Raw genomic sequence first — 27,995 nt, 5'->3', positions numbered from 1 at the left:
TGCATACAAAGCCAAATCTGATGGTCACTGGCTCTCTTCTAAGCAGAAATTGAAAAAAAAACTGCTGTGATATTTATTCAGCATACCAGATGTTTGTGTTGCAGTCCTTGCATCAAACAGCATGATACTTCTTGGTGTCTCAAATGATCCTGTACTTGTCACCCTCAGCACTGAACATGCTGGCACCAACACTAGTTTAGTGCCCCAATCTTACCTTTGTACAGGTCTCACCGAGCTGGGGTTGAAAAGATTCCTAATGGAAAACTTCCACTGCCCCTTAACATTGTTCAGTTTCAGTAATCAAGAAGCCAAGGTTTAGGCCACAAAGATCTTCTGCTCTACAGCTGGTGTGTTTTTAGACATCCTGTGCTTTCTGAGTTAGTCTGAGTTCTGGGACAATAGATGCCTATCAGAGGTTTATTGTCCAGAAGGGGAGTATTCAACTGACCTCGCATTGGAGGTATCTTTCTCAACGTGTGGGAATAGTTCTCCACCTCAGGAGCTTTCTTTCAGTGGCTTTGCCCAAAGAGTGGCTAATGGAGGTTGAGAGTGAGTCCAACGTATCTTTTTCCATCCTCCTAAAATAACTGTTTTTAAAGAAGAAAGGAAAAGGGGATAGGGTTTGATATACCGCCTTTCTGTAGTTACAATCAAAGTGGTTTACATATTATATACAGGTACGTATATTGTACCTGGGGCAATGGAGGATTTAGTGACTTACCCAGGGACACAAGGAGCTGCAGTGAGAATTGAACCCATTTCCGCTGGTTCCAGGCCACTGGCTAAAGATTTATGGTAGTACTTGTTTACCTTCTATTCCAGAATGTACAGGAGAGGATGTGCCCCCTCTTCCCCTTGCACTGTGCTGTAAAAATACAGCAACAAAGTGTAATGTCCGGGCTATTGAGGGATTTGACAAGCACCTTATTATAGTGTGGTAAATAAAATCTTCATAGAAAGGCTCAATAAATTGTGAATTCATTAACCTAAACAGTGCTACAAGCAAAAAAAACAAACAAAAGGCAAACAAAAAGACAAGCAAAAAGTGCTACAAGCAAACAAGGCAGGGAAGACACTGCAGCCAGAGAAATAGATGTAATTTTTAAACTTAAACTGTACTGCAAACAAAAAAGCTGGAGATTATCCTACCTCTCCCCAACCTCAGTGTCACAGACCGGAACTGGCCATAAATCAGAATTCATAAAAAAAATATAAATGAACCATACAAAATTAATCCTAGGATTACACATCCTGGCCTTAGTTCATACAATAGATGCCCTATCCCAAGAAGAACAGAATATCATCCCCATAATACATTCCCAACATAGGACGAACAGATTAAACTACTGTCATCAGATCAAAACCAGACCTTACCATGGAAAATCATCATCACACAAACAAAAACAGAAAGCAGGAGAAAAGAACCCGTACACACCCAACACATCGATCATACGTCAACTAATAAATATTCCATTAATACCTGCCTTAGACGAAACCTTTAAACAGATCCAAATAGGATATAAACGCTAGATCAGTAATAAACAAAACGGAAACCTTAACAGACTGGATTACTCAGGATAACCTAGACCTAATACTCATCAGTGAAACTTGGATTCATAACCAAGATAACCCCATAATCCTTGACATCTGCCCTCCAGGAAACAAAATCAACCATTGGACCAGAACAGGTAAAAGAGGAGAAGGCATAGCCCTAATCTACAAAGACAAATTCATTTCAGAACTCATTGCGGAATCCATTAATACACAACTTGAAATCGCAGCAATCAGGTTACAAAACAGATCCCTCCCAGCTCACCTGACTTGCATCATATTATATCGACCACCAGGAAATTGGAAAGATGCCCAACCAACTCTCATGGACCTTATATCAAACACATGCCTCGCAAAACCTAACGTAATAATAATAGGAGATATAAACCTTCACCTAGAGGACACAACCTCAAATGACACACTAGAATGCAAAGAGTTTTTACAAATGTCGGACTTCCACTGGCCACAAATCAACCTCACACACATAAAAGGGCATGCACTGGATATATTAACATACAAACTATCCAGTGACTGAACCTCTTCGGTAATGGAACAACAATGGAAAAGTGTACCTTGGTCTGACCACTTTAAATTAACTATGACCTTATGCTGGAAGAAGAAAGGTCTTCCCCAAACACATCAACTGGCCTTTTATAAAATAAGAGGTAAAACAGACCCCAAAACATTTTGGCAAGAAATATATGATAACAACTGGGCACCAAAAACCGATTCAACTGACTTCACTGTTTGGGACGAAAAATGCAATGAAATCCTCAACAAAATAGTGCCCATACGTACAAAATCAGCACAAAAATGCAATAAAATACTCTGGTTTAACGAAGAACTAAAAATTCTAAAAACGCAAACCTGAAAATTAGAACGAAACTGGGGAAAAAACAAAAACGAACAATCACTAAAGGCCTGGAAAGAAAGTCAAACAAAATACAAATATAAAATAAGACAATCCAAAAGAAACTTCTACAGAGAACAAATAAGCACAGATTACAAAGACACAAAGAAATTATAAAGAATAATAAACAATTTACTTTACACCAAAACAGTAACTACACCGAATGCGTAAGCAGAAGAACAAATGGCTAGAAATGTAAAGAGGGGCGACAAAACTTTCTTCAGGTATATTAGTGAAAAGAGGAAGACTAAAAATGGAATTGTGAGACTGAAAGATGCTGCAAACCGCTATGTGGATAATGATGAAGGCAAAGCAAATTTGCTAAACAAATACTTTTGTTCTGTTTTCACTGAAGAAAATCCTGGAGAAGGACCACGATTGATTGGCAAAAGTACATATGAGAATGGAGCGAATATAGCATCGTTCACAGAAGCGAGTGTGTATGAACAACTTGAAAATCTAAAGATGGACAAAGCCATGGGACCGGATGGGATCCAGGATATTGAGGGAGCTCAGAGAGGTTCTGGCGGGTCCTCTTAAAGATTTGTTTAATAAATCCTTGGAGACGGGAGAGGTTCCGTGGGATTGGAGAACAGCAGATGTGGTCCCTCTTCACAAAAGTGGTGATACGGAAGAAGCTGGAAACTACAGGCTGGTAAGCCTCACTTGAGTTATTGGAAAAGCAATGGAAGCGATGCTGAAGGAAAGGATAGTGAATTTCCTGGAATCCAATAAGTTGCAATATCCGAGACAACATGGTTTTACCAAAGGTAAATCATGCCAAACGAATCTCATTGAATTCTTTGACTGGGTGACCGGAGAATTGAATCAGGAACGTGCTATAGGTGTAATCTACTTAGATTTCAGCAAAGCTTTTGACATGGTTCCCCAGAAGAAGCTCTTGAATAAACTTGACAGGCTGAAGATAGGACCCAACGTGGTGAATGTCACGGTTGTGCCCAGGTCCCTGGCTCGCAGTCACCTCGGTCCCTGGGGTTTAGACCTGGGGAATGCTGCGAAGTGATGGTTTACCGTTTCCCTTGTTCCGGAAAATATGCTGGTCCGGTCTGGTCCGGTCCAGATCTTCCAGCTCTCCAGATTGTTTTGGGAGTTTTTTGGAATCAAGCAGCACCCATACCTGGTGAACTCCCTTGTGACCTGCCTTTATTAACCACCTGGTAAGGTTCCTAGATGCCTTGCAACAGTGTTCTTCAGAGGCGTTCCTTTTGTGTGAGTTGTTGCAGTGCCTTTGTGCTTTTCATTTTGGTGACTTTTACTCTGCTTGTTTTTTGGAATATTCTTCTGCCTGCCACCTGCCCAGACCCGGATTGTTTATTGGACTATTTTTCTGCCTGCCGCCTGCCCAGACCCGGATTGTTATTGGACTATTCTTCTGCCTACAGCCTGCCCTGACCCGGCTTGTTTCTGGATTGTTCGTTTGCCTGCGGTTTTCCTGGAACCCAGCGTGTTTCTAGTGTTACCTGTTATTTGTCCGCCTGCTGCTGTGTCCTGCAGTCCTGCCTCCCTGTCCTGTCCGATAAGTCCTGCCGGCCACCTGAAGCCAGAAGCTCAACTTCTGGTGAAAAGAGGCCAGGTGCAGGTGAAGCCTTGCTCCGGTCCACTGTGTTCCAGTTCCGGTCTGCCTTGTCTTGTGTTGGGGTGATTCTCTTGCCACTGCCACTCCTCGGCAGTGGCCCAAGGGCTCACAAACCTAGGTTCCTGCTGTGTATACATGACAGTTTGCAAGGCCATGAGCTCGGAGGTATCATCCCTCATGCAGGCGCTGCAGGAGCATGCCAGGATACTTCAAGGGTTGGGAGCACGTATGGAGCAGCTAGAGAGACTGATGGCGGCCTCTATGGGGGCCGCAGCAGACGTCTCAGGTTCAGGTCCAGCACCAGCAAGAGCTCCGGCCACATCAGGAATCCGTCCAGTGGTGTGCTGGTAAAATTTTTAACAACAGGCTCTCTCCCCGGTCCACCTCGGCGCCCCCCCCCCCCCCCCGCCCCCCGCGGCCCCCCCCCCCATCTATCTCTGCGCCCCCCCGTCCACCCCGGCGCCCCCCCCCCCCAAAACAAAATTGCAGAGCTGGCTATACCCGGGGGGGGGGGGGGGCAGCGGCCAACACATTACTCTCTCCAGGAAAAAAAATTAAATGATCCCAGGTTCTAATCTAATTCATGTTTAATATGGGATAAATGCCATAAATAAGTAAATAAACATAAACTTTTAACGTTCAGCACCTGATTCTCAAAGTGGACATATTCCAAACACTATAATGAAAATAAAATTATTTTTTTTCTACCTTGTTGTCTGGTGACTGTTTTCTCTGAACATGCTGGTCCAGTATCTGATTCTGCTGCTCTCTATCTGTTCCCTTGACTCCGTTTCCAGGGCTTCCTTTCCATTTATTTCTTTTCTTTCCTCCTTTCTTCTTCATTTCTGGTCCTCCGCATACTTGACTGTAGTGGATCCAGCTTCTGCCTATTTTCTCCATCCATGTGCAGTTTCTCTCCTCACTTCCTTTTCCCTCATCTAATCTCCTTCCTCTATCTCCCTCCATGTCCAGCATTTCTTCTCTCTCCCTTTCCTCCCCTCCATCCATGTCCAGAATTTCTCTTGCTCTCCCCACCATCCATGTCCTGAAACTCTCCTCTCTCCCCTGCCCCTCTCTATCCATCCATACCCAGCAATTCTCTTCTCTCCCCTGCCCCCTCTGCCTAGCAATTCTCTCCTCTGCCCATCCATGCCCAGCAATTCTCTCCCCTGCCTCCCTCTGCCCATCCATGGTCAGCAATTCTCTCTCCTGCCTCCCTCTGCCCATCCATGCCCAGCAATTCTCTCCCCTGCCTCCCTCTGCCCATCCATGCCCAGAAGTTCTCTCCCCTGCCCATCCATGGCCAGCAAATCTCTCCCCTGCCTCCCTCTGCCCATCCATGCCCAGCAGTTCTCTCCCCTGCCCCCCTCTGCCCAGCAATTCTCTCCCCTGCCCCCCTCTGCCCATCCATGCCCAGCAATTCTCTCCCCTGCCCATCTATGGCCAGCAAATCTCTCCCCTGCCTCCCTCTGCCCATCCATGCCCAGCAATTCTCTCCCCTGCCTCCCTCTGTCCATCCATGCCCAGCAGTTCTCTCCCCTGCCCCCCTCTGCCCATCCATGCCCAGCAATTCTCTCCCCTGCCATCCATGGCCAGCAAATCTCTCCCCTGCCTCCCTCTGCCCATCCATGCCCAGCAGTTCTCTCCCCTGCCCCCCTCTGCCCAGCAATTCTCTCCCTGCCCCCCTCTGCCCATCCATGCCAGCAATTCTCTCCCCCTGCCCATCTATGGCCAGCAAATCTCCCCCTGCCTCCCTCTGTCCATCCATGCCCAGCAGTTCTCTCCCCTGCCCCCCTCTGCCCAACCATGCCCAGCAATTCTCTCCCCTGCCCATCCGTGCCCAGCAATTCTCTCCCCTGCCCATCCGTGCCCATCCATGCCCAGCAATTCTCTCCCCTGCCCATCTATGGCCAACAAATCTCTCCCCTGCCTCCCTCTGCCCATCCATAGCCAAGCAATTCTCTCCCCTGCCTCCCTCTGCCCATCCATGCCCAGCAGTTCTCTCCCCTGCCCCCCTCTGCCCATCCATGCCCAGCAATTCTCTCCCCTGCCCATCCGTGCCCAGCAATTCTCTCCCCTGCCTCCCTCTGCCCATCCATGCCCAGCAATTCTCTCCCCTGCCCCCCTCTGCCCATCCATGCCCAGCAATTCTCTCCCCTGCCCATCTATGGCCAGCAAATCTCTCCCCTGCCTCCCTCTGCCCATCCATAGCCAGCAATTCTCACCCCTGCCTCCCTCTGCCCATCCATGCCCAGCAGTTCTCTCCCCTGCCCCCCTCTGCCCATCCATGCCCAGCAATTCTCTCCCCTGCCCATCCGTGCCCAGCAATTCTCTCCCCTGCCTCCCTCTGCCCCATCCATGCCCAGCAGGTCTCTTCCCTGCCCCCCTCTACCCACCCATGCTCAGCAAGTCTCTCCCCTGCCCCCCTCTACCCATCCAGCGATTCTCCTCCCTCCCCTGCCGCTCTGAAGCATGTCCAAAGATGTCCTTCGCTCCCACCCTCCCCTCCCGCTCCCCTCCGTCTTTTTTTTAATTACCTCCGTCAAAGCGCCGCCATTTAAAGCCCTGCTGCGTGCTGGCTGGCCATCTCCAGGCTTCCCCTGCTTGATTCGGATGATGTTCGTGCCTTAGTCCTGCCTTCGCAAAAAAGGAAATGACGTCAGAATGGAAGGCGGGACTTAAGGCACGAACATCATCCAAATCAAGCAGGGGAAGCCTGGAGACGTTCAGCCAGCACGCAGCAGGGCTTTAAATGGCAGCGCTTTGACGGAGGTAATTAAAAAAAGACGGAGGTGGGCGAAGGACATGGTTGTACATGCTTCGGAGCGGCAGGGGAGGTAAGCATGGCCAGTGATGGCGCCCCTCCTGCCATGCTTACCTCCCGCAATGGAGCCGGCTCGCCCCCAACAACAACCGGCTCGCAAGGAGCAGTCAAAATTTACCAACGGCTCTTGCGAGCCGGTGCGAGCCGGCTCCAGCACACCACTGAATCCGTCTGAAGTCACCTCCTAGATATGATGGTAATCCAAGGGCTGTAGTAGGGTTCTTAACCAGTGCGAAATAAATTTTTGTGCTCCAGGCCCAAGATTTTCCTACGGAGAGAACCCGGATAGCTTATATGATGTCCCTGCTGTCCGGCCAAGCCTTAGATTGGGCGTCCCCACTTTGGGAAAAGAACAGTCCGGTGCTTCAGGATTTCTGGGGCTTCGTGGAGCACTTCAAACGGGTGTTTGAAGAACCAGGGAAGGTTACTTCAGCTACTTCTGCTCTCCTGAGACTCAAACAGGGAACCCAGACCTTAGGGGACTATGCGATTAGGTTACGCACCTTAGCCTCTGAATTGGACTGGAATAATGAAAGTCTGCTCGCAACCTTTCCCTTGTTCCGGAAGATACGCTGGTCCGGTCCGGATCTTCCAGCTCTCCAGATTGTTTTGGGAGTTTTTTGGAATCAAGCAGCACCATACCTGGTGAACTCCCTTGTGACCTGCCTTTATTAACCACCTGGTAAGGTTCCTAGTTACCTTGCAGCAGTGTTCTTCAGAGGCGTTCCTTTGGTGTGAGTTGTTGCAGTGCCTTTGTGCTTTTCGTTTTGGTGACTTTTACTCTGCTTGTTTTTTGGACTATTCTTCTGCCTGCCGCCTGCCCAGACCCGGATTGTTTATTGGACTATTCTTCTGCCTGCCGCCTGCCCAGACCCGGATTGTTATTGGACTATTCTTCTGCCTACAGCCTGCCCTGGCCCGGCTTGTTTCTGGATTGTTCATTTGCCTGCGGTTTTCCTGGAACCCAGCGTGTTTCTAGTGTTACCTGTTATTTGTCCGCCTGCTGCTGTGTCCTGCAGTCCTGCCTCCCTGTCCTGTCCGGTAAGTCCTGCTGGCCACCTGAAGCCAGAAGCTCAACTTCTGGTGAAAAGCGGCCAGGTGCAGGTGAAGCCTTGCTCCGGTCCACTGTGTTCCAGTTCCGGTCTGACTTGTCTTGTGTTGGGGTGATTCTCCTGCCGCTGCCGCTCCTCGGCAGTGGCCCAAGGGCTCACAAAACTAGGTTCCTGCTGTGTATACGTGACAGTGAACTGGATTAGGAACTGGTTGACGGACAGACACCAGAGGGTGGTGGTAAATGGAACTCGCTCGGATGAGGGAAAGGTGAGTAGTGGAGTGCCTCAGGGATTGGCGCTGGGGTCGATTCTGTTCAATATATTTGTGAGTGGCATTACTGAAGGGTTAGAAGGTAAAGTTTGCCTTTTTGCAGATGGCATCAAGATTTATAACAGAGTGGACACCCCTGAGGGAGTGGAAAACATGAAAAAAGATCTGCAGAAGCTAGAAGAATGGTCTAATGTTTGACAATTAAAATTCAATGCGAAGAAATGCAAAGTGATACACTTAGTGAGTAGAAATCCACTGGAGACATATGTGTTAGGCGGTGAGAGTCTGATATGTACAGACGGGGAGAGACGTCTTGGGGTGATAGTATCTGAGGATCTGAAGGCAACAAAACTGTGTGACAAGGTGGTGGCCGTAGCTAGAAGATTGCTAGGCTGTACAGACAGAGGTATGACCAGCACAAGAAAGGAGGTGTTGATGCCCCTGTACAAGTCGTTAGTGAGGCCCCACCTGGAGTATTGTGTTCAGTTTTGGAGGCCTTTATCTTGCTAAGGATGTAAAAAAAAGTGAAGCAGTGCAAAGAAAAGCTACAAAAATGGTATGAGATTTGTGTTACAAAACGTATGAGAGACTTGCTGACCTGAACATGTATACCCTGGAGGAAAGGAGAAACGGGTGATATGATACAGATGTTCAAATATTTGAAAGGTATTAATCCGCAAACGAGCCTGTTCTGGAGACAGAAAGACGGTAGAACTAGAGGACATGAAATGAGGTTTGAAGGGGGACAGACTCAAGAAAAATGTCAGGAAGTATTTTTTCACGGAGAGAGTGGTGGATACTTGGAATTCCCTCCCAGGGAAGTGGTGGAGATGAAAACGGTAACGAATTCCAAAAATGCGTGGGATAACATAAAAAATCCTGTTCAGAAGGAATGGATCCTCAGAAGCTTAGCGGAAGATTGGGTGGCAGCACCAGTGGTTGGGAGGTGGGGCTAGTACTGGGCAGACTTCTATGGTCTGTGCCCTGAAAATGGTAGATACAAATCAAGGTCAGGCATACATATAAAGTAGCGCATATGAGTTTATCTTGTTGGGCAGACTGGATGGACCGTACAGGTCTTTTTCTGCCGTCACCTACTTTGTTACTATGTTACTATGAATGCAAACCTCCCACATGCAGACAATCTTGCTAAATACGTTGAAGAAAAATTTACCAATCTACGCAAGATTCTGCATCAGGTAAATATTAATCCAGAAACCTTCATAAATGAACTAGAGCCGAACCCAAGGGAATACCCGGCAGACCGTATTTGGAATAACTTCACTCATCTAAGCACCGAAATAATATCTCACGCACTCAGAAACTTCTCCTCCGCCCACTGCCAACTAGACACCTGCCCCAACTATATAATGAAAACAAAACCCTAATCAATACGTCACAGAACTCACAGACCACCTTAATTATCTATTCAAAAAAGGCCTATTCCCACAGGACAGAGGAAATATCCTACTAACTCCCATCCCAAAAGACACCCAAAAAAAAAAAGCAGAAGACACCTCGAGTTATAGGCTGATAGCATCCATACCCCTACCAACCAAATTGACAGAAGGCATAGTCACCAAATAACTAACAGAATACCTCACTGTTGCAACATACTGCACAAATCTCAATCTGGCTTCAGACCTCAGCACAGTACAGAAACAATACTAACCACACTCCTGACCAGATTCAAGCAGGAAATAGCAAGGGGTAAAAACATCCTCCTACTCCAGTTTGACCTATCAAGTGCATTTGATATGGTCGACCACCACATACTACTGAGAATCCTCGACAAGATAGGAATTACAGGAAAAGTACTCTCCTGGATCAAGGAATTTCTGACATCCAGAACATACCAAGTCAAATCAAACTCAGATATGTCTCCACCTTGGAAAGCGGAATGTGGAGTACCACAAGGATCACCGCTCTCACCTATATTATTCAACCTAATGATGACACCACTGGCTAAATCTCTATCCAAACAAGGCCTAGTGGTTAGGGTGGTGGACTTTGGTCCTGGGGAACTGAGGAACTGAGTTCGATTCCCACTTCAGGCACAGGCAGCTCCTTGTGACTTTGGGCAAGTCACTTAACCCTCCATTGCCCCAGGTACAAATAAGTACCTGTATATAATATGTAAGCCGCATTGAGCCTGCAATGAGTGGGAAAGCGCGGGGTACAAATGTAACAAAAATTTTAAAAATAATCCATTTCTCTACGCAGATGACATGACCATCTATATTCCTTTCAAACAGAACCCCACATAAATCACCAAGGAAATAATAAACAGCATGACCATCATGGAATCCTGGGCATCAGCATTCAAGTTAAAACTCAATAGAGATAAAACCAGTGTATTTTTTCTAGCGAAAAAGGTGCCAGGCCACCCTTTAGGGGTGGGTGATCACTGAGGGATCCACCTCACAATAGACAGACCCCCTGCAACCAGTTACAGAATCTATGATAAGGCAGAATTGGTGTGTAGAGCCTGAGTGTTTTGATTCTGTTGGTATTTCTGCTAGTCAGACAGGGGAATGCTTGGGACCGCTCCTGTTTGGTCCGTCATGGGCTGGGCTCATGTCAGTCTGATCTACTTAAGCTCACCCCTCCCGCCAACCCCTGCTTTGGCATTTTCTCCGATTCTGCTGAAGCCTTACCTGTGCTCTGTCTGAGCTATTTGCTCTGTGCTTGTGTGGAGTTGTTCTATGCTGGCTTGCAGTTTTCTATTGCTCTGTCTCTGCCTGCGTATGTCTAATTACCTTTCTCACTACACCTGTGTTTCTCTTTTTGGCTCTGGTGCCCTGTGGTGAGTCCCTCCTCATTCTGTTCCAGTCTGTTTGTTTTGCTTCCCTTCAGAGTTCCCTTCCTGCCATGTTTGTTTCTGCTTGGCAGGTCCTGCCCTTTATTTCTCTCTGTGGGGGGTTGTTTGTTTTTTCATTGTACTCCCGATTACTCCCCCCCCCCCCCCTTGTCTGCAGTGTTCCCTGCCTCTGCTGACTGTGGTTTAACCCTTTGTCTGCAGAGCTTCTCTGCTTCTGGCAGTTCTGTTTACTGCAGTTCCCCAGTGTGACTGGTTCAGTCCTTTCTTTGTTGTATTACCTCCTGTATTATAGAGCCCTGTCCCTTTCTATGCTGGTGTGTGTGTTAGGCTCTGCACTCTGTTTTGCAGACTTTTCCCTTCCCTGTTTGCTGAGGGTCTCTGCCTACAGTGTCTTATGACATTCCCTCACTTTTTCTGTGTGGTGGGCTACGGCCTGACAGGTTTCTGTGTATGCTTCCCTTCCTCCTTGATTACCAGCACCGAAGGGGTTGCTGGTGCTCCGGTCCCCGTGGGGGACCCCTCGTTTAATATCTTTCTCCCCTCCCTAAGTATGACTCGGTTCCAGTTAGGCCGTGAGACCCGCATGCTTGAATTCTGAGGGAATCGGTTCCAGTTAGGCCGTGAAGCCCACCTGATTGCCCTAGCTTCCCTTTTCTGTGGTGCAAGTTGGTTGCTGCGTGTGTGCATACAGGGCTTGGTAGCTGGGGTAGTGTAGTGCCTGCTCAGCCCGCCCTCGACCTTGGCCTAACCCCTACACTAGGCCTCGGCTGGGGCCCAAGGGCTCACAACCAGACTAACACTGAGCTCTTTAATTAAAACTTGGGTACTATGGGTCAATTATAGCAGACAATGAAAAAGGTGCCAGTACTCAATACCCCCAAGTAACCCCTCAAAAAAAGCCCTAGATAAAACCTAGTGTCTCATTCTCTCGTCCCAATACAATAATGTTTCCCCCCCCCCCCCTCTCGGCAATTAACACACAGGGTTCATCCCTCCCAATCTCAGACCATTTGAAATCTTAGGCATAACAATTGACCACAACCTAATGCTAGAAAGCCAAGCTAAGAACACGACCAAGAAAATGTTCCACACTTTGTGGTAGCTCAAACGTATAAAACCTTACTTTCCCAGGGATTCATTCCGCAACATGATCCAAACCATGGTGCTAACCCATGTAGACTACTGCAATAGTATTTACATAGGCGCAAAGATCAAATCATAAGAAACTACAGACAGCACAAAACATGCGCCAGACTCATCTTCGGAAAAACACGCTTCAAAAGCACAAACCCCTCCTACGAAGCTACATTGGCTTCCTATTAACGCTCACATAACATTCAAATATGCACAATAGTCCACCAGAATCATCTACGGATTCATACCAGATTACATGACGAACTTATCGATCTACCATTAAGAAACGTGACGAGAACAGCAAGAACCAGGGCTTTTTTTGAGGGGGTACTGAATACCGGTACTTTTTCCAGTGTCTGCTAAAATTGAACTGTGGACCACAAGTTTTAATGAAAAAGCTCAAGCTCAACGCACCAATTCTGCCTTGGCATAGATTCTGTGACTGGTTGCAGGGGGCTTGGCCATTGTGGAGTGAGTCCTTCTGTGATCACCCCACCCCTGAAGGGTGGCCTGGCAGAAGCACCTTTTTTGCTAGAAAAATTGCACTGGCAAGAACCTACTTAACCCTTCACTACCCCAATTGCAAAGGTATAAAATATAAATCTTCACGTGCCACCAGCCTATCCTTTATAAGCACACAACTTTGGAACTCACTACCCAAAGACTTGAAACTCACAGAAAACTACCTACAATTCAGAAAAAACCTGAAAACACATCTTTTCAAGAAGTCTTTCCCCCCTGGATCTGCCTAATCCCACACCACCATACATCACGAAAAGTTCAGAAATGGAAAACAATAATACTAACCTCTCTCACAATATGCTAATTTATCAACCTAAGCATTTATTGTAATTCTGTATTATGTACTAGACTTGTACAAATCTAAATTTTGTAACCACCTTTTTAGCAATATGTAAGCCACATTGAACCTGCCATACGGTGGGAAAATGTGGGATTCAAATGCAATAAATAAATAAATAAATAAATAAATCATGGTTGGTTACCCTTCAGGATGTGGACTACCCCATTCTGGACATTTAAGGAAGGAGGAGGAATGTGAAAAGCCTCTGATCCTCAAATACTTATTACATCCACAACCACTCTACACCCTTGCCCTTACACAACTACACTGGCTACCAATCAAGCCAGAGTAAAATTCCAAACTCTTGACATTGTACAGGCCCCCTTGGATGCGTCACCACTCTGAAGCCTTCTCTAGGTCTTTCTCTCCGACTTGGGTAGCAGGTGTCCTGGAAATAGTCACAAACAGCCAAAGTAAGAAAAAAAAAAAACTACCATAGTCCAAGGCCTGATCCAGTCCAGGATTCCCTGTCCTTCCCTGGGGGATTCTCTCTCCAGCAAAGACCAAAAAGAAACAAAATTCAAATAAAGCAGGGGCAGTTATAGTCTCCTTGTCTAGCCGTCATGTTCTGGCACTGGGTAATCCTCCCAGAAGTGCTGGATATCAAAGTCTTTTGTAAATCCTCCAGGTCTTTAATAACATTCACTACTACAAACAGACTCAGTCTTTCAGTCCCTGAGTCTTGCTCTTCCACCCTCTTACCGGCAAAAACAAACTCCCGGTTCCACCCACTGGATGTTATCTCTAGCTTCTGTCACCTGAACACTGATGGTGCTTGTTGAATTTAGTCTATAGCAGTCTCCATTTCCTCCTCCTCTACAGGAAAAGGTGACTGAAGCAGGCTGCAGCCCGCCCTCCACTAGCCATCTGTGACTTCTCATCTCTGGTCTCGGTGTTCTTCTGTTTTTGATGAAGCTGCACCTGTGAGCACGGTGGTGAAGGATATGGGTTATAGGCCTTGTCCGTGGAGATTTGTATCTGTGAGACAGGTTCGTAGGGAACTGAGGCAGGCTGAAAGAAGGTGGAGAAAGTCTTGTGATGTGGATGATTTGGAGAGTTATAAATTATGGCTTATTGAGTATCTTGGTTTTTGTGGGAGATTGAGGAATGAGTATTATAGGCAGATGGTTCGTGATGAATTGAATAGGCCCTGTGGGTTATATCAAACTGTCAAATACCAGATTGATGGTCCTAGGGTTGAGGAGGAGAATATTGTCCCTGATGCTATAGCCTATGCTTCCTTCTTAGAAAATAAGATGGTTCAGTTAGCTAGAAGAGTGGGAGGTGGGGTAGAGGTAGGGAGAGAGGATGTTAATGAGCAAGAAGTGAAGTGACAAGAGTTTGAGTTGGTTGGCATGCAGGCAGTAGAAAAAATTCTCTTCTATTACGTCGAGGTCCTTATCAGACCCCTGCTCTTCTGGAGTGATAACGCCTATTGGCAGATAAGGTTGCACCGGTATTGGCTTCTGTTATGAATAAGTCTTTAGTGGAGGACGAGTTCCCACAGGTGTGTAAACAGGCTACTGTTAAACCTTTATTAAAGCAAGAGGAACTGGACCCTAAGATCACACCGAATTATAGACCTCTTTGATTCCATTTTTAGGGAGAGTCATTGAGAAAGTAGTATTACAACAGCTGGAGGCCTTTGTGAAGAGGAATGATTATTTGTATCATTTTCAGTATGGCTTTAGGAGAGCTCATGGAGTACACTGTTGATATCAACAGTGGGTGTGTGTCTCAAACTGGAATCTCGTGAGCCCTTGGGTCCAGCTGGAGTGCTGAGGTGAAGGTAGACACCAGCCCCCAGCGGACAGCCGAACAACCCTAGTCTTCACCTGCGGTGACCGCCGTTCCCCCTGGAGTTGAGCCCCCAGGTGCTGGCGGCCAACAGGACTTCCGGAACCACAGGGTTGGCGGACTGTGGACCGCAGGTGGCGTGGAAGCGGAGATTGATGTGGACACCCAGCCGAGAGTAGTCAGGATACCAGCAGAAGTCAGGGCAGGCAGCAAGCAAGAGTATTCAGGATACCAGCAGAAGTCAGGGCAGGCGGCAAGCGAAAAGTAGTCAGGATACCAGCAGAAGTCAGGGCAGGCAGCAAGCAGTCAGGATACCAGCAGAAGTCAGAACCAGGAGCAATCAGAAGAAACATCAGAAGCACTGCCACTACTCAGAAAACCAAATAGAAGCCGAAGCAAGGAAGGACTGGTAGCAGGGCTTTAAATAGTGCAGGAATTAGGCTCAAGCATGTGCAGCTGTCACAAGATGGCTGCCCCCATCAGAGGAGACGCCCTATGCCCAAATATGGCCTTCCTTCCTGAAGCTGCCCAACTCCAAGATGGCTGCCACCACCTAAGACACCCCGCTTCAAGATGGCTGCCCTATCATGGAGATGCCCACATCCAAGATGGCCGCCCTATCCTCCGATGCCCATATCCTGAATAGTCAGGGGACATGAGAGCGTGCTGAGATGGGGATTGGATAGAAATCAGGATGTTTCTTCCGCATTTGATTCAGTTGATGTCACTGTGTTGTTGTTCAGGTTGAAGCAGCTGAGAGTGGATGTTAAAGTGTATGATTGGTTTACTTCTTATTTGTCTGGCTGTGTTATGCAGGTTCAGAGTGGGGTAAAGCTCTTGGAGTCTGTTTAGGTTCTGAGGGAGGGGGGGATTCCACAGGGCTCGGCTTTATTGGCCCATCTATTTAGTATCTATATATTCCCCTTGTGTTGATAGTTTGAGTGATTGGGGGTTGAGTACCACCTGTATGCAGATGATTAGGGTTTTTTTTCCGATGTTATCTTGGGCGTCTGATCTCTCTAGGCAGATATCAGCTTATATGAGGGTAATAGGTGAATTGATGGCTGTGAATAAGGTTGCACTGAATGTGGAGAAAACTGAAATTATGATTGTGGGAAGAATGGTGAAGGAGAGTTGACCGCAGATGGTACGAGTGGGTGAATTAGATGTTCCTGTTACAAGGGAGATGAGGTTGTTGGGGGTGTTGTTGGATGCCCAGCTTACAATGCAGTCACACATTGGTAATGTGATACAAGAGTCCTTCCATCAATAGTGTTTGTTGTATCAATTAAAACCGATGTTGGCTTTATCTGTCTTCTGAAGTGTTGTACAGAGTATGGTTTTGTTGAAGGTGGATTATTGTAATTCCCTTTATTTGGGTGTGTCCAGTGCTAGAGTTAAGGAGTTGCAGGTTGTGCAGAAAGCTGCCGCGAGGGTGGTTGTGGGATCATATAACACTGTGCTAAAACAGCTACATTGGTTGCCTGTGAGATTTAGAATTCAGTTTAAAATTCTGTCTCTTATTGATCAATCTGTTTATGGGAGGGTCCCATGGTATTTACATTTGGTTGTGAAGCTTTTTTTCAGCTGGTAGGGATTTGAAATCTAATTTTGCAAAACATTTGGCTGTGGATTTGTTAGTGTTCACACACTATGCTTTAACAAAAAGACTTCAACATTCTCAATAGCAGGACCTGTAATGTAGAATGCCTTGCCTGGTCATTTGTGTCTCTGTGTTAATGTATTACAGTTTAAGAAATTGTTGAAAACCCAGCTCTTTGTCCAGGCCTTTCTTATTATACGATGATGGGGGAGTGTGGCAGCTACTTAATGGGGGAATGTAGCAGCACATTTCTATAATTGTATGTTTTTGGTTTGTAATTGTTGTGTGTATTTTTATGGTAGCTGCTTAGGTTTAAGCAGGTTATAAGCTTTTAAAATAAATAAATAAATAGATTATAATTTTTATTAATTAACAGTCTGCAAATGCAGGTCCTTCTAAGGATGGATACAAGGTTGCACAGAATGTAAAGTAACACCACAAATAAAGAATAGATTGTATCAAAACTGAGTAATGTCCAGAAGGCAGTTAAAACAGATGTTATGTAATTATATACAGTGGTGGAAATAAGTATTTGATCCCTTGCTGATTTTGTAAGTTTGCCCACTGACAAAGACATGAGCAGCCCATAATTGAAGGGTAGGTTATTGGTAACAGTGAGAGAGCACATCACAAATTAAATCCGGAAAATCACATTGTGGAAAGTATATGAATTTATTTGCATTCTGCAGAGGGAAATAAGTATTTGATCCCCCACCAACCAGTAAGAGATCTGGCCCCTACAGACCAGGTAGATGCTCCAAATCAACTCGTTACCTGCATGACAGACAGCTGTCGGCAATGGTCACCTGTATGAAAGACACCTGTCCACAGACTCAGTGAATCAGTCAGACTCTAACCTCTACAAAATGGCCAAGAGCAAGGAGCTGTCTAAGGATGTCAGGGACAAGATCATACACCTGCACAAGGCTGGAATGGGCTACAAAACCATCAGTAAGACGCTGGGCGAGAAGGAGACAACTGTTGGTGCCATAGTAAGAAAATGGAAGTACAAAATGACTGTCAATCGACAAAGATCTGGGGCTCCACGCAAAATCTCACCTCGTGGGGTATCCTTGATCATGAGGAAGGTTAGAAATCAGCCTACAACTACAAGGGGGGAACTTGTCAATGATCTCAAGGCAGCTGGGACCACTGTCACCACGAAAACCATTGGTAACACATTACGACATAACGGATTGCAATCCTGCAGTGCCCGCAAGGTCCCCCTGCTCCGGAAGGCACATGTGACGGCCCGTCTGAAGTTTGCCAGTGAACACCTGGATGATGCCGAGAGTGATTAGGAGAAGGTGCTGTGGTCAGATGAGACAAAAATTGAGCTCTTTGGCATGAACTGAACTCGCCGTGTTTGGAGGAAGAGAAATGCTGCCTATGACCCAAAGAACACCGTCCCCACTGTCAAGCATGGAGGTGGAAATGTTATGTTTTGGGGGTGTTTCTCTGCTAAGGGCACAGGACTACTTCACCGCATCAATGGGAGAATGGATGGGGCCATGTACCGTACAATTCTGAGTGACAACCTCCTTCCCTCCGCCAGGGCCTTAAAAATGGGTCGTGGCTGGGTCTTCCAGCACGACAATGACCCAAAACATACAGCCAAGGCAACAAAGGAGTGGCTCAGGAAGAAGCACATTAGGGTCATGGAGTGGCCTAGCCAGTCACCAGACCTTAATCCCATTGAAAACTTATGGAGGGAGCTGAAGCTGCGAGTTGCCAAGCGACAGCCCAGAACTCTTAATGATTTAGAGATGATCTGCAAAGAGGAGTGGACCAAAATTCCTCCTGACATGTGTGCAAACCTCATCATCAACTACAGAAGACGTCTGACCGCTGTGCTTGCCAACAAGGGTTTTGCCACCAAGTATTAGGTCTTGTTTGCCAGAGGGATTAAATACTTATTTCCCTCTGCAGAATGCAAATAAATTCATATGCTTTCCACAATGTGATTTTCCGGATTTAATTTGTGATGTGCTATCTCTCACTGTTACCAATAACCTACCCTTCAATTATGGGCTGCTCATGTCTTTGTCAGTGGGCAAACTTACAAAATCAGCAAGGGATCAAATACTTATTTCCACCACTGTATTTGCCAACTCTACCGCACCGTTCATGATTATCCATTTTAATCCTAGTAAAAATCCTGCTGTCTTTTCAGTTTATTCCCAGGGAATACCTGCCTCTCCACGGAGCCACTGGGGGGGGGGGGGGCAAGATTCCCCCAGGCCCAGCCTTCAAGTGTAGCGGGAGAGAGAAAACTCTGGCGCCGGGCCACCCTTAGAGGCTGGGGAGGAACAGACACAGGGCTTCGGGGTGGAGTGAAGAACAGCGTTAGAGGAAGGCTTCTTGTGCTGGCAGGGCCTGGAGACCCCTACCAGCCAAAGTATGTGGAGTTGTGGTGGGGAGGGGGGGGTGGCAGTGGCGATCCTGGAGGGGGCAGCTGCGATCCTCGGGGGCGGCAGCAATGGCGATCCTGGGGGGGTGGCAGCAGCAGCTCTGCCCCGGGTCCAGCTCAGTCTCTCAGTGGCCCTGCCTCTCTATGACAATCTAACCTAATAGTATAGTAGAGGCTGGCAGAAAAAAAAGACCAATCAGTCCATCCGTTCTGCGGCCTTATTCCTGTTATCTGCCAAGGATATATTCTGGCTGCCAATCATAGGGGTCTTACTAGATGTAGAGATGCTACCATAAATTCATGCTATGATTTAATAACAATTATCATATGATTACATTTTTTAATCTCATGATTAATTATGATTAAATTTTTTAATCATTACGCAACTCTATATAAAATGTGTCTGAAAATATTAATGTGACATGTAACCTATTTTTAATCCATTATGGTTTCAGATATCTGCATATGAGGATTCAGTAGCTGCTCATCTTGCAAAAATACTCAATTCTGATCAGCACTCAGTAGTCATATCATCAGCGAAGTAAGCAGAGAATGCTTTAGTTTTCTCTCTTCTTTTTATGTTTAATGATGAGCTTGGTCATCAGGGACTCCATTTCCTGCTATATTCTCTGAGGTGTATTTAGTGATGGGTGAGTTTACTCTGAGTTCTTCTTTCTCGAGGTACAGTATGCTTAATCATTGTTGCTGCATGCACCTACTATCAACAGAGTGAAGTGTTTCAGAGGACCTAGCAGGCATTAACAAGCCTGCCTATAAAATTTGCACTGTAAAACAATTTCCAAGGATGAGGAGGAAAAATCCAGATTTTTGTTTTGTATGTATTATTTAAATTTGGATCCTAAAACCTGTGTATTTCATTTTAACATTTCTTTATGATACACTTCAGCATACGTTTGGGATGACAAAAGCTTTGCAAACTGTGCTTCATACGTCTTTGGCATTAGTGTGTTATTTATTGTCCAGTGGGGTTACTGACAAATCTATAGAAGACAACATAAATATTGTAGCAGTGCAGAATCTGCTCAACAAATTCAGCAAATGGGGTTCTTTGTTTGCAGCAGTCTTGCTAGTGCTTTGTTTCACAGTATAGAAAGAACAAGGCATAGTGCCATCTGTCACTGCAAGTACTTAGATAGCTATCTTAGCATACCTCTATCCTGAGCTGTATTGCCTCTTCTATGACAATCTTGGATCCCTCTGCCAACAGCACCCAATTATATGATGGTTGATATAGAAAAAAATGTCTAGTGAGGCTTAAAAGGAAACACCAACGTCTTTTCACATGTGTTCTAAGATGTGCATTGAACCCATGATCATTGCTGAAAGGCTTTTATGCTATCTCACTGTGCCCTATAGCACCCCCCTCCACTGCTTCAAAATACTGTCTTAACTTTTTATGTGTCCTTGCTTTCTTTTTTTTTTATATTGAAGGATATTATGTGAAACTGTAAAGGATTTTGTTGCCAAAGTAGGGAAGACGTATGAAAAACCTATGGAAAATGCAGAAGAAGCTGAAGCCATGGCCATTAAAGTAAGGATTAACATTGTAATAAATATTGGAAATGCATTAAGAAAATTAAAATCTAGCTAGGCTTAAAAAATGTATTCCCATTTGTCTATTCAAACGTCTAGCTAAATTTTACTATTCTAGAGAATAAAATGCTGTAGTACTGGAATATCTTTTATATGTCATTAAAAGTTTCTTTTTTTAGTAGGATCAATCTTTTTTGTAGTTGTATTTTTGTTGCCTAGGAGAATGTTTGTTGACTATTACGTTTATTTTCGAAAGAGAAGGGCGCCCATCTTCCGACACAAATCGGAAGATGGGCGTCCTTTTCTCAAGGTCACCCAAATCGGCATAATCGAAAGCCGATTTTGGGCGTCCTCAACTGCTTTCCATCGCGGGGACGACCAGAATTCACGGGGGCGTGTCGGCAGTGTACCGAAGGTGGGACTGGGATGTGGTTAAGGCGTCCTCGGCTGATAATGGTAAAAAGAAGGGCGTCCCTCACGAACATTTGGCTGACTTGGTCCCTTTTTTTTCACAACCAAGACTCAAAAAGGTGCCCAAACTGACCAGATGACCACCAGAGGGAATCGGGGATGACCTCCCCTTACTCCCCCAGTGCTCACCAACCCCCTCCCACCCAAAAAACAAACTTTTAAAAACATTTTTTGCCAGCCTCAAATGTCATACCCAGCTCCATCACAGCAGTATGCAGGTCCCTGGAGCAGTTTTTAGTGGGTGCAGTGCACTTTAGGCATGCAGACCCAGGCCCATCCCCCTCCTACCTGTTACACTTGTGGTGGTAAATGTGAGCCCTCCAAAACCCACCACAAACCCACTGTACCCACATGTAGGTGCCTCCCTTCATTGCTAAGGGCTATGGTAGTGGTGTACAGTTGTGGGGAGTGGGTTTTGGGGGGCTCAGCACCCAAGGTAAGGGAGCTATGTACTTGGGAGCAATTTATGAAGTCCACTGCAGTGCCCCCTAGTGTGCCTGGTTGGTGTCCTGGCATTTAAGGGGGACCAGTGCACTATGAATGCTGGCTCCTCCCATGACCAAATGCCTTGGATTTGGTCGATTTTGAGATGGGTGTCCTCAATTTCTATTATCGCCGAAAACCGGGGAAGACCATCTCTAAGGACGACCATCTCTAAGGTAAACCTAAATGTTGAGATTTGGGCGTCCCCGACCGTATTATCGAAACGAAGGATGGACGTCCATCTTGTTTCGATAATACGGGTTGCCCCACCCCTTTGCGGCACCGACCTTAGAGATGGGCACCCTTAGAGATGGTCATCCCCGTTCAGTTATGCCCCTCCACATGTTCTGTAGCTGAATAAAAAGTGTTTGATTCAGGTATAAAATGGTCTAATCCAGGGCTCAACAAATCCTAGGCACCAGGTTACTACCACAGCGCTGCTTGAAACTGCTTCTCTCCTCCCTGCACAGCGATCAGGTTCTCCATATACTTGAACCATACGGTGCAGGGGGTTTTGGAAGTCTCATGGGACTTGAAACCACGAGACTTCCCCAACTTTCCTGCACTGCATGGCTGAAGTATATGGAGAGCCTGATTGCCATGCAGGGAGGAGAGAAGTAGTTTCAGGCAGTTCTGTGAGTAACAAGTGAAGGAGGAGGGGAGAGGGAGGGAAGAATGCTGGAGAGGGGCAGGAGAGAGAGACAGGGGGCAGGCTGGAGAGGGGCAGGAGAGAGAGAGACTGGGGGAAGGCTGGAGGGGGCAGAAGAGACAGTGAGTGAAGGCTGTGGCAGGGGGTATGAGTGAGATGGACTGAGTAAAGGCTATGGTGAAGGGTGTGAGTGAAAGCTAAGGGGGGAGGTACGAGAGAGAAACAGACAGACAGACTGGGTAAAAGCTGTGAGGGAGGTGTGATGGGAGAGACAAACAGATGATAAACTGGATGAAGGTGGGGGAAGGTTATGAGAAGAGACTGATGGACTGGGTGAAGGCTGTGGGAATGGGGTATGAAAGAGAAACTGATAGGGACCCAAGCTATGATGAAAGGCATAGGAACCAGCTCTGTGGGTGCTTGAGCACCCCCAATACCATGTATATGCCCAGGGAGGGTTTTTTTCCCATTGGACTTAACACCCCCAATAATTTTGAAAAGTTTGCTGCTATGATGAAAGGTGAAACAAAGATGGTAGACTGGATGAAGGTGCTGGTGGTGGTGGTGGTAGTGGTGGTGGTGGTGGGGGGGGGGGGTTATGGGAAGAGACAGACAGACTGGTTGAAGGCTGTGGGAATGGGGTAAGAAAGAGAAACTGATGGGGATCTGAGCTATGATGAAAGGTGAAACAAAAAGGCAATTGCCCCTTTGCTTCACCTATCTAGAGGGTGCTACCACAAAGCTATCAGCATGCTTTGGAAAGAGAAACTATTGACTTCTGCAGTCGATTAGCTGAAGCACCTTAAAGAACTGATGTATTAAAGTGTCTTTGCTCACAGGAACAAAATAGGGAAAAAAAAATCTTAGTCAATTTCAAAAAGAGCTACTTCTAATTTGAGAAGGGATTCCAACCACCCCTAGACTTCACTGGGGTCAATGTTGGAAAGATGGGAAAGGATAAGTAAGAAAGTTCTTAAATGCTGGTTCCTAAGTTTTGGGGCTGGCTCCTAGATTTAATGAAAAATTGTCAAGGCCTGGTCTAATCTGTGACTCTGTTTTTATGCTGCATGTGTGTTTTTTCTTTGTCCACTAGGTTTGGTGAGACTTGGGCATGTCACAGAATTGATTAGGTTGGTCAAAGGAAAGAGCATGCATGCCACTATAGGGATTGCCCCAACTGAAAAATTCAGTCTTGGCTGAAACTTTCTTTCAAATTAATGACCATTTCCTGGTATGAGATGGGTTGAAAATGAAGGAAATAGACATTTCAAAAAATTATATTAACATATATTGCGATATTTTTATTCTTTGATAGCATTTTCTAAATGTTAATTTGTTTGACTTTATCTTTAAATTAATTGGCCGTTAGGTGTACTAGTACTGTTGGTTTGAAAGCCAGAATTTGTTTTTTTTTTTTTTGGGGGGGGGGGGGGCAGGAGGACTCGGAGTACAGAAAAATGTTTTGATCCATAACTGACCAGTGTATGTGGATGTTCTGTTGCCTTTTCTTCCTCCTTTATGTATTTCATTTCTTGCTTCCTTATCTGTCTTTGGTTCTCTTTCATCTCTGCCTTGCTTCTGTTTCCCTCTCAGACTCTTCATCCCCGTCTTGCTCTACCTAATTATGCATATGTTGCCCTTTTGCCTTTTATAGGCAAGTATTATATAAGAAATGGATGAGAACTTTTTATAAAGAGACATTAGTGGTGTGTATGTATGTAAAATCTTAATAGCTGCTTATAAAATGATGCATTATAGGAAATTATTGCCTTAAGGATGTCCTGGATACCATAAACCACAAGATCAATAGTTACTTGTTTTTCTGTTTTCATGTGGTGGAGTAATGATCATCTGGTCCCCGGTTCTTATTTTCATTTAGGGCCTCTCCCCCTAAACACCCCCCCCCCCCCCAAGAACAAATTCATAAATTGGAACCATCAGGAGTTACATATTTATTTTAAAATATAGTGTGCCTGGCTTTTGGAATGCTCTCTGTCAGTGTAGAAACAAGGCCTTGTGAAGAAATTTGAAGATCCCATTGCAGTGGTATCTACTTTGCAACAGTAGATGAATGTGATACATCAGCGGGTCTTTGACCTTGAAGAGGCAATTAAGTTGTCTCAAAGTAGCAAGGAAGCTTTCATTTGAGATTCTTTGCAATACATAGAAAACGAGAGGCTCTTGAGAACTCTTAGCATAGGAAGAATCTATGATTTCTAAATTTTCCACATGTTCCAAATGTGTCCCAAGTGGAAATACTTATCCTATATAATAATTCTCACCTCCAACATTCTGAGGCTGCCTGGAACCGTGGATCCCTTGCAGGTGGTCTGGATCATGTTGGAGTAGATAATAGTGATGCCACACAACCCACACCAGATTGGCCAGTAGAAGGGAGAGGGGCGGAGCCACGATACAGGGAGCAGCAAATCAGCACAACACGGGGAATGCACAGCAGCAGGAACAGAAGCCTCTCTCACGCAGTCACCCTCACATACACTCTCTCAAACATACACACTCAGAGGAAAACCTTGCTAGCGCCCGTTTCCTTTCAAACAGAAACGGGCCTTTTTTACTAGTAAAATATATTTCTGGAGAGTCCACACACTGGCTAGACTTTTTATTTGCCTTATACTAGAAGAAGGGAGACAGAGAAATTGGGTCCAGGGACACAACTTATAATGGATAGTATGGAGCTGATTGAGTGTCTACACAGTTAGCATACACTAATTTTTAGCACGTGCTAAAAATGCCAGCATACCTTCCAGCTTATTTTCAAAAGAGATCACCGCCCATCTTCCGACACAAATCAGGAGATGGGCGTCAATCTCCTGAATCTGGCCAAATCGGCATAATCGAAAGCCTATTTTGGGTGGCTTCAACTGCGTTGCGTCGCGGGGCCGGCAAAAGTTCAAAGGGGGCGTGTTGGCATGGTAGCGAAGGTGGTATGGGGGCGTGCTTTGAGATGGCCAGCTTCGCCCGATAATGGAAAAAAGAAAGCCGGCTGTCACGAGAATTTGGTCCACTTTATTTGGACCCTTTTTTTTCAGGTCCAAGTCCCTAAAAAGGGCCCCAACTGATTAGATGACCTCCCCTGACTCCCCCAGTGGTCACTAACCCCCTCCCACCCTCAAAACAACAACTTTAAAAACTTTTTTTGCCAGCCTGTATGCCAGCCTCAAATGTCATACCCAGCTCCCTGACAGCAATATGCAGGTCCCTGGAGCAGTTTGTAGTGGGTGCAGTGCACTTCAGGTAGGAGGACCCAGGCCCATCCCCACCTACCTGTTCCACTTGTGGTGGTAAATGGGAGCCCTCCAAACCCCCCCCCCAAACCCACTGTACCCACATGCAGATGCCCCTCTTCAGCCCTTAGGGCTATGGTAATGCTGTAGAGTTGTGGCCAGTGGGTTTTGGGGGGGGGGGGAGATTTGGGGGGCTCAGCACCCAAGTGAAGGGTGCTATGCACCTGGAAGCTTATTGTTTTATTTTTTAAATTTTTTAGAAGTGCCCCCTAGGGTGCCCAGTTGGTGTCCTGTCATGTCAGGGGGGCCAGTGCACTAGAAATGCTGGCTCCTCCCACGCCCAAATGCCTTACATTTCACCGGGTTTGAGATGGCCGGCTTCGATTTCCATTATGGCTGAAAATCGGAGTCGGCCATCTTATCTAACCCCGGTGAGCGATTTGGCCGTGCCAAGCGTATTTCGAAAATACGCTTGGCTCAGCCCCTTTGCGGAGCCGGTCCCGAAGATGGCCACCCATCGATTTGGCCGGCGCCGTTTGATTATGCCCCTCCTTATTAAACAGGGCCTTAAGTTTCCTCTAACACCTTGATCATAATTTGTGCCTTGGACCTGATTACTGAGTTTGTATTTTAGGACACAAGACTGTTTATTTATTTATTTATTACATTTGCATCCCACATTTTCCCACTCATTTGTAGCCTCAATGTGGCTTACATAGTTCCGGAGAGGCATTTGCAGACTCCGGTGTGGACAAATACAAAGTGATGTACGTGACATTGTGATTAAATAGATAAGCTAATGTGGTGTAACCACATTGGGGGGATCATGCAACAAAAGATATGTGTCCTGGTTGAACTGTGCATTAGTTAAGTTGTGTTGCAGAGATTGGGCATTTATTTTATTTATTTATTTATTCAGAACATTTATACCCCGCTTTATACCACTTAAAGCAGCCTCAAAGCGGTTGGATCGGTGGGGTATGCCTTTTTAAACAGGTGAGTTTTTAGGCCTTTCCAGAAGTTTGGGTGCCCATTCGTGTTTTTCAAGGTTTTTGGTAAAGCGTTCCACAGTTTTGTGCTAATGTAGGACAAGCAGGACGCATATGTTGATTTGTATTTGAGTCCTTTACATCTTGGGAAGTTCAGATTTAGGTATGTTCATGCTGATTTAGGGGCCATCAAGAGCAAATCTTTCCTGATGTGGCTAAAAGAACCCAGAAAGGAGAGGAATCAGTTTTTGCTGCTTTATCCAGGTGTTTGACACCAGGGGGAGGGGCTTTTCTTTTTTCCCCCTTCAATATGTATTTATTTTGCGCCCCAATAATTATCTACATTTGTTAATGTTAGATTATCTGATCGGCAGGCTTCATCCTCTGCTATAATCCCCACAGTTATGTCCAATTGTCCATTAATACTTCAGGAGTAAAATATCTACGGTTGTAGAGCTTGTATACCCCATTTGTTGATTTTGACAAACAGACTACACTGATGACCAGTAGGTTTCGAGAAAGAGGATACCCATCACACTGTAATACCAGAGGATTAAATAGAGAGAGGGCAGCAGATAGAGATACACTGTTAAACCAACAAACACACAGACTAGCACTGGATATCGTTTGCCGTTTAAAATGTTCATGCCTTGCTAAAGATATGCAAAAACTTTTTAGGAGAAATTGGTATATATGTTAGAAGGGCATTCATGTTTCAGAAACAAAAAATTGACAGTTGCATACACATGTGGCCGAATCATCAAAGAGATGGTTGCTACATCAGCCCTACCCATCATAAGAGTAAATTCAGCTCCCACCTCTGGTCATTGTCCCTGCTGGACCTTCTTTGTCTGCCCTCTTTCTTTCATTATTGACAGTTTCACACACCCACGTATGGGTAGGGTGTATCAGCTGAAACATAACTGCGAATGCAACACTGAAAGGGCAATTTATGTTATCATTTGCCCCTGCACTCTGTTATATGTTGGTAAAACTATGAGAAAAATCAAAATGAGAATCATTGAACACAGAAGTAATGTCAGGAGAGGTAATTTCTCTACTCTCTTAGTACAACATTGTTCAGTTTTTTCTCATTCTTTCTCTGAATTAAGGTTCTTTGTGTTTAAGGCTATTAAGAGCCCCTGGTGGGGAGGTGATGTAGACCAATTATTACAGCAACAGAAACAACAATGTGTTTTTGAGCTCAGTACTGTACAACCAGCAGGATTAAATGCTGAAATTGTTTTTTCTGTTTTTGTTTAAGTATGAGGATCTCACTCCATTTGTCATTAGGTGGAGTTCCTTCTCCGATCACTTATCACTGAGTATATCTGTTTCATATATCCTGTTTTATGTACAGTCACACATTTTTTATTTATGTTTTAATTATAGAATGATTCGTATTGACCTTAGGCAATGTAATTTTTGATATCTATGCTCTTTATTTAATTGTACATATCATCTGTTTTTATGTATTATATTTATCAGATGAACTATTTAATGTTGGATGTTTGTATTCGGATGTTATTAGAGTCAGTTGTGATCTTATGACCCACATTGAAGTGTTTTTATCATCCATATCTTATCATGCCTTTTTTTGAGAGGGATCAGGTTACATCTGACTGTCCACTCATTTGGGGCCCCTTTTACCAAGCTGCGACAAAAGAAGGCCTGCACTGGCGTCGGAGCGTGTTTTTCACACTGCCGAGCGACCCTTTTACCGCAGCAGGTAAAAAGGAAGTCTTTCTTTCCTGCAGGAAATGATCATGCAG

The 27,995-nt window shown here is 45.6% G+C and overlaps 1 protein-coding gene across 1 annotated transcript in view; it reads left to right on the top strand.

Moving 5' to 3' along the window:
* The window catches only part of DGKH (diacylglycerol kinase eta), a 676,008-nt gene that overhangs the window by 474,307 nt on the left and 173,706 nt on the right, over positions 1-27,995 (top strand). The window contains 2 exon segments of the mRNA XM_030202410.1: positions 19,288-19,373; positions 20,285-20,384. Coding sequence (XP_030058270.1) covers positions 19,288-19,373; positions 20,285-20,384 — 186 coding nt within the window.

This window comes from Microcaecilia unicolor, chromosome 4 (assembly GCF_901765095.1).
Source record: "Microcaecilia unicolor chromosome 4, aMicUni1.1, whole genome shotgun sequence".
Classification (NCBI taxonomy): domain Eukaryota; kingdom Metazoa; phylum Chordata; class Amphibia; order Gymnophiona; family Siphonopidae; genus Microcaecilia; species Microcaecilia unicolor.
This window is presented reverse-complemented; position numbering and strand designations above follow the sequence as displayed.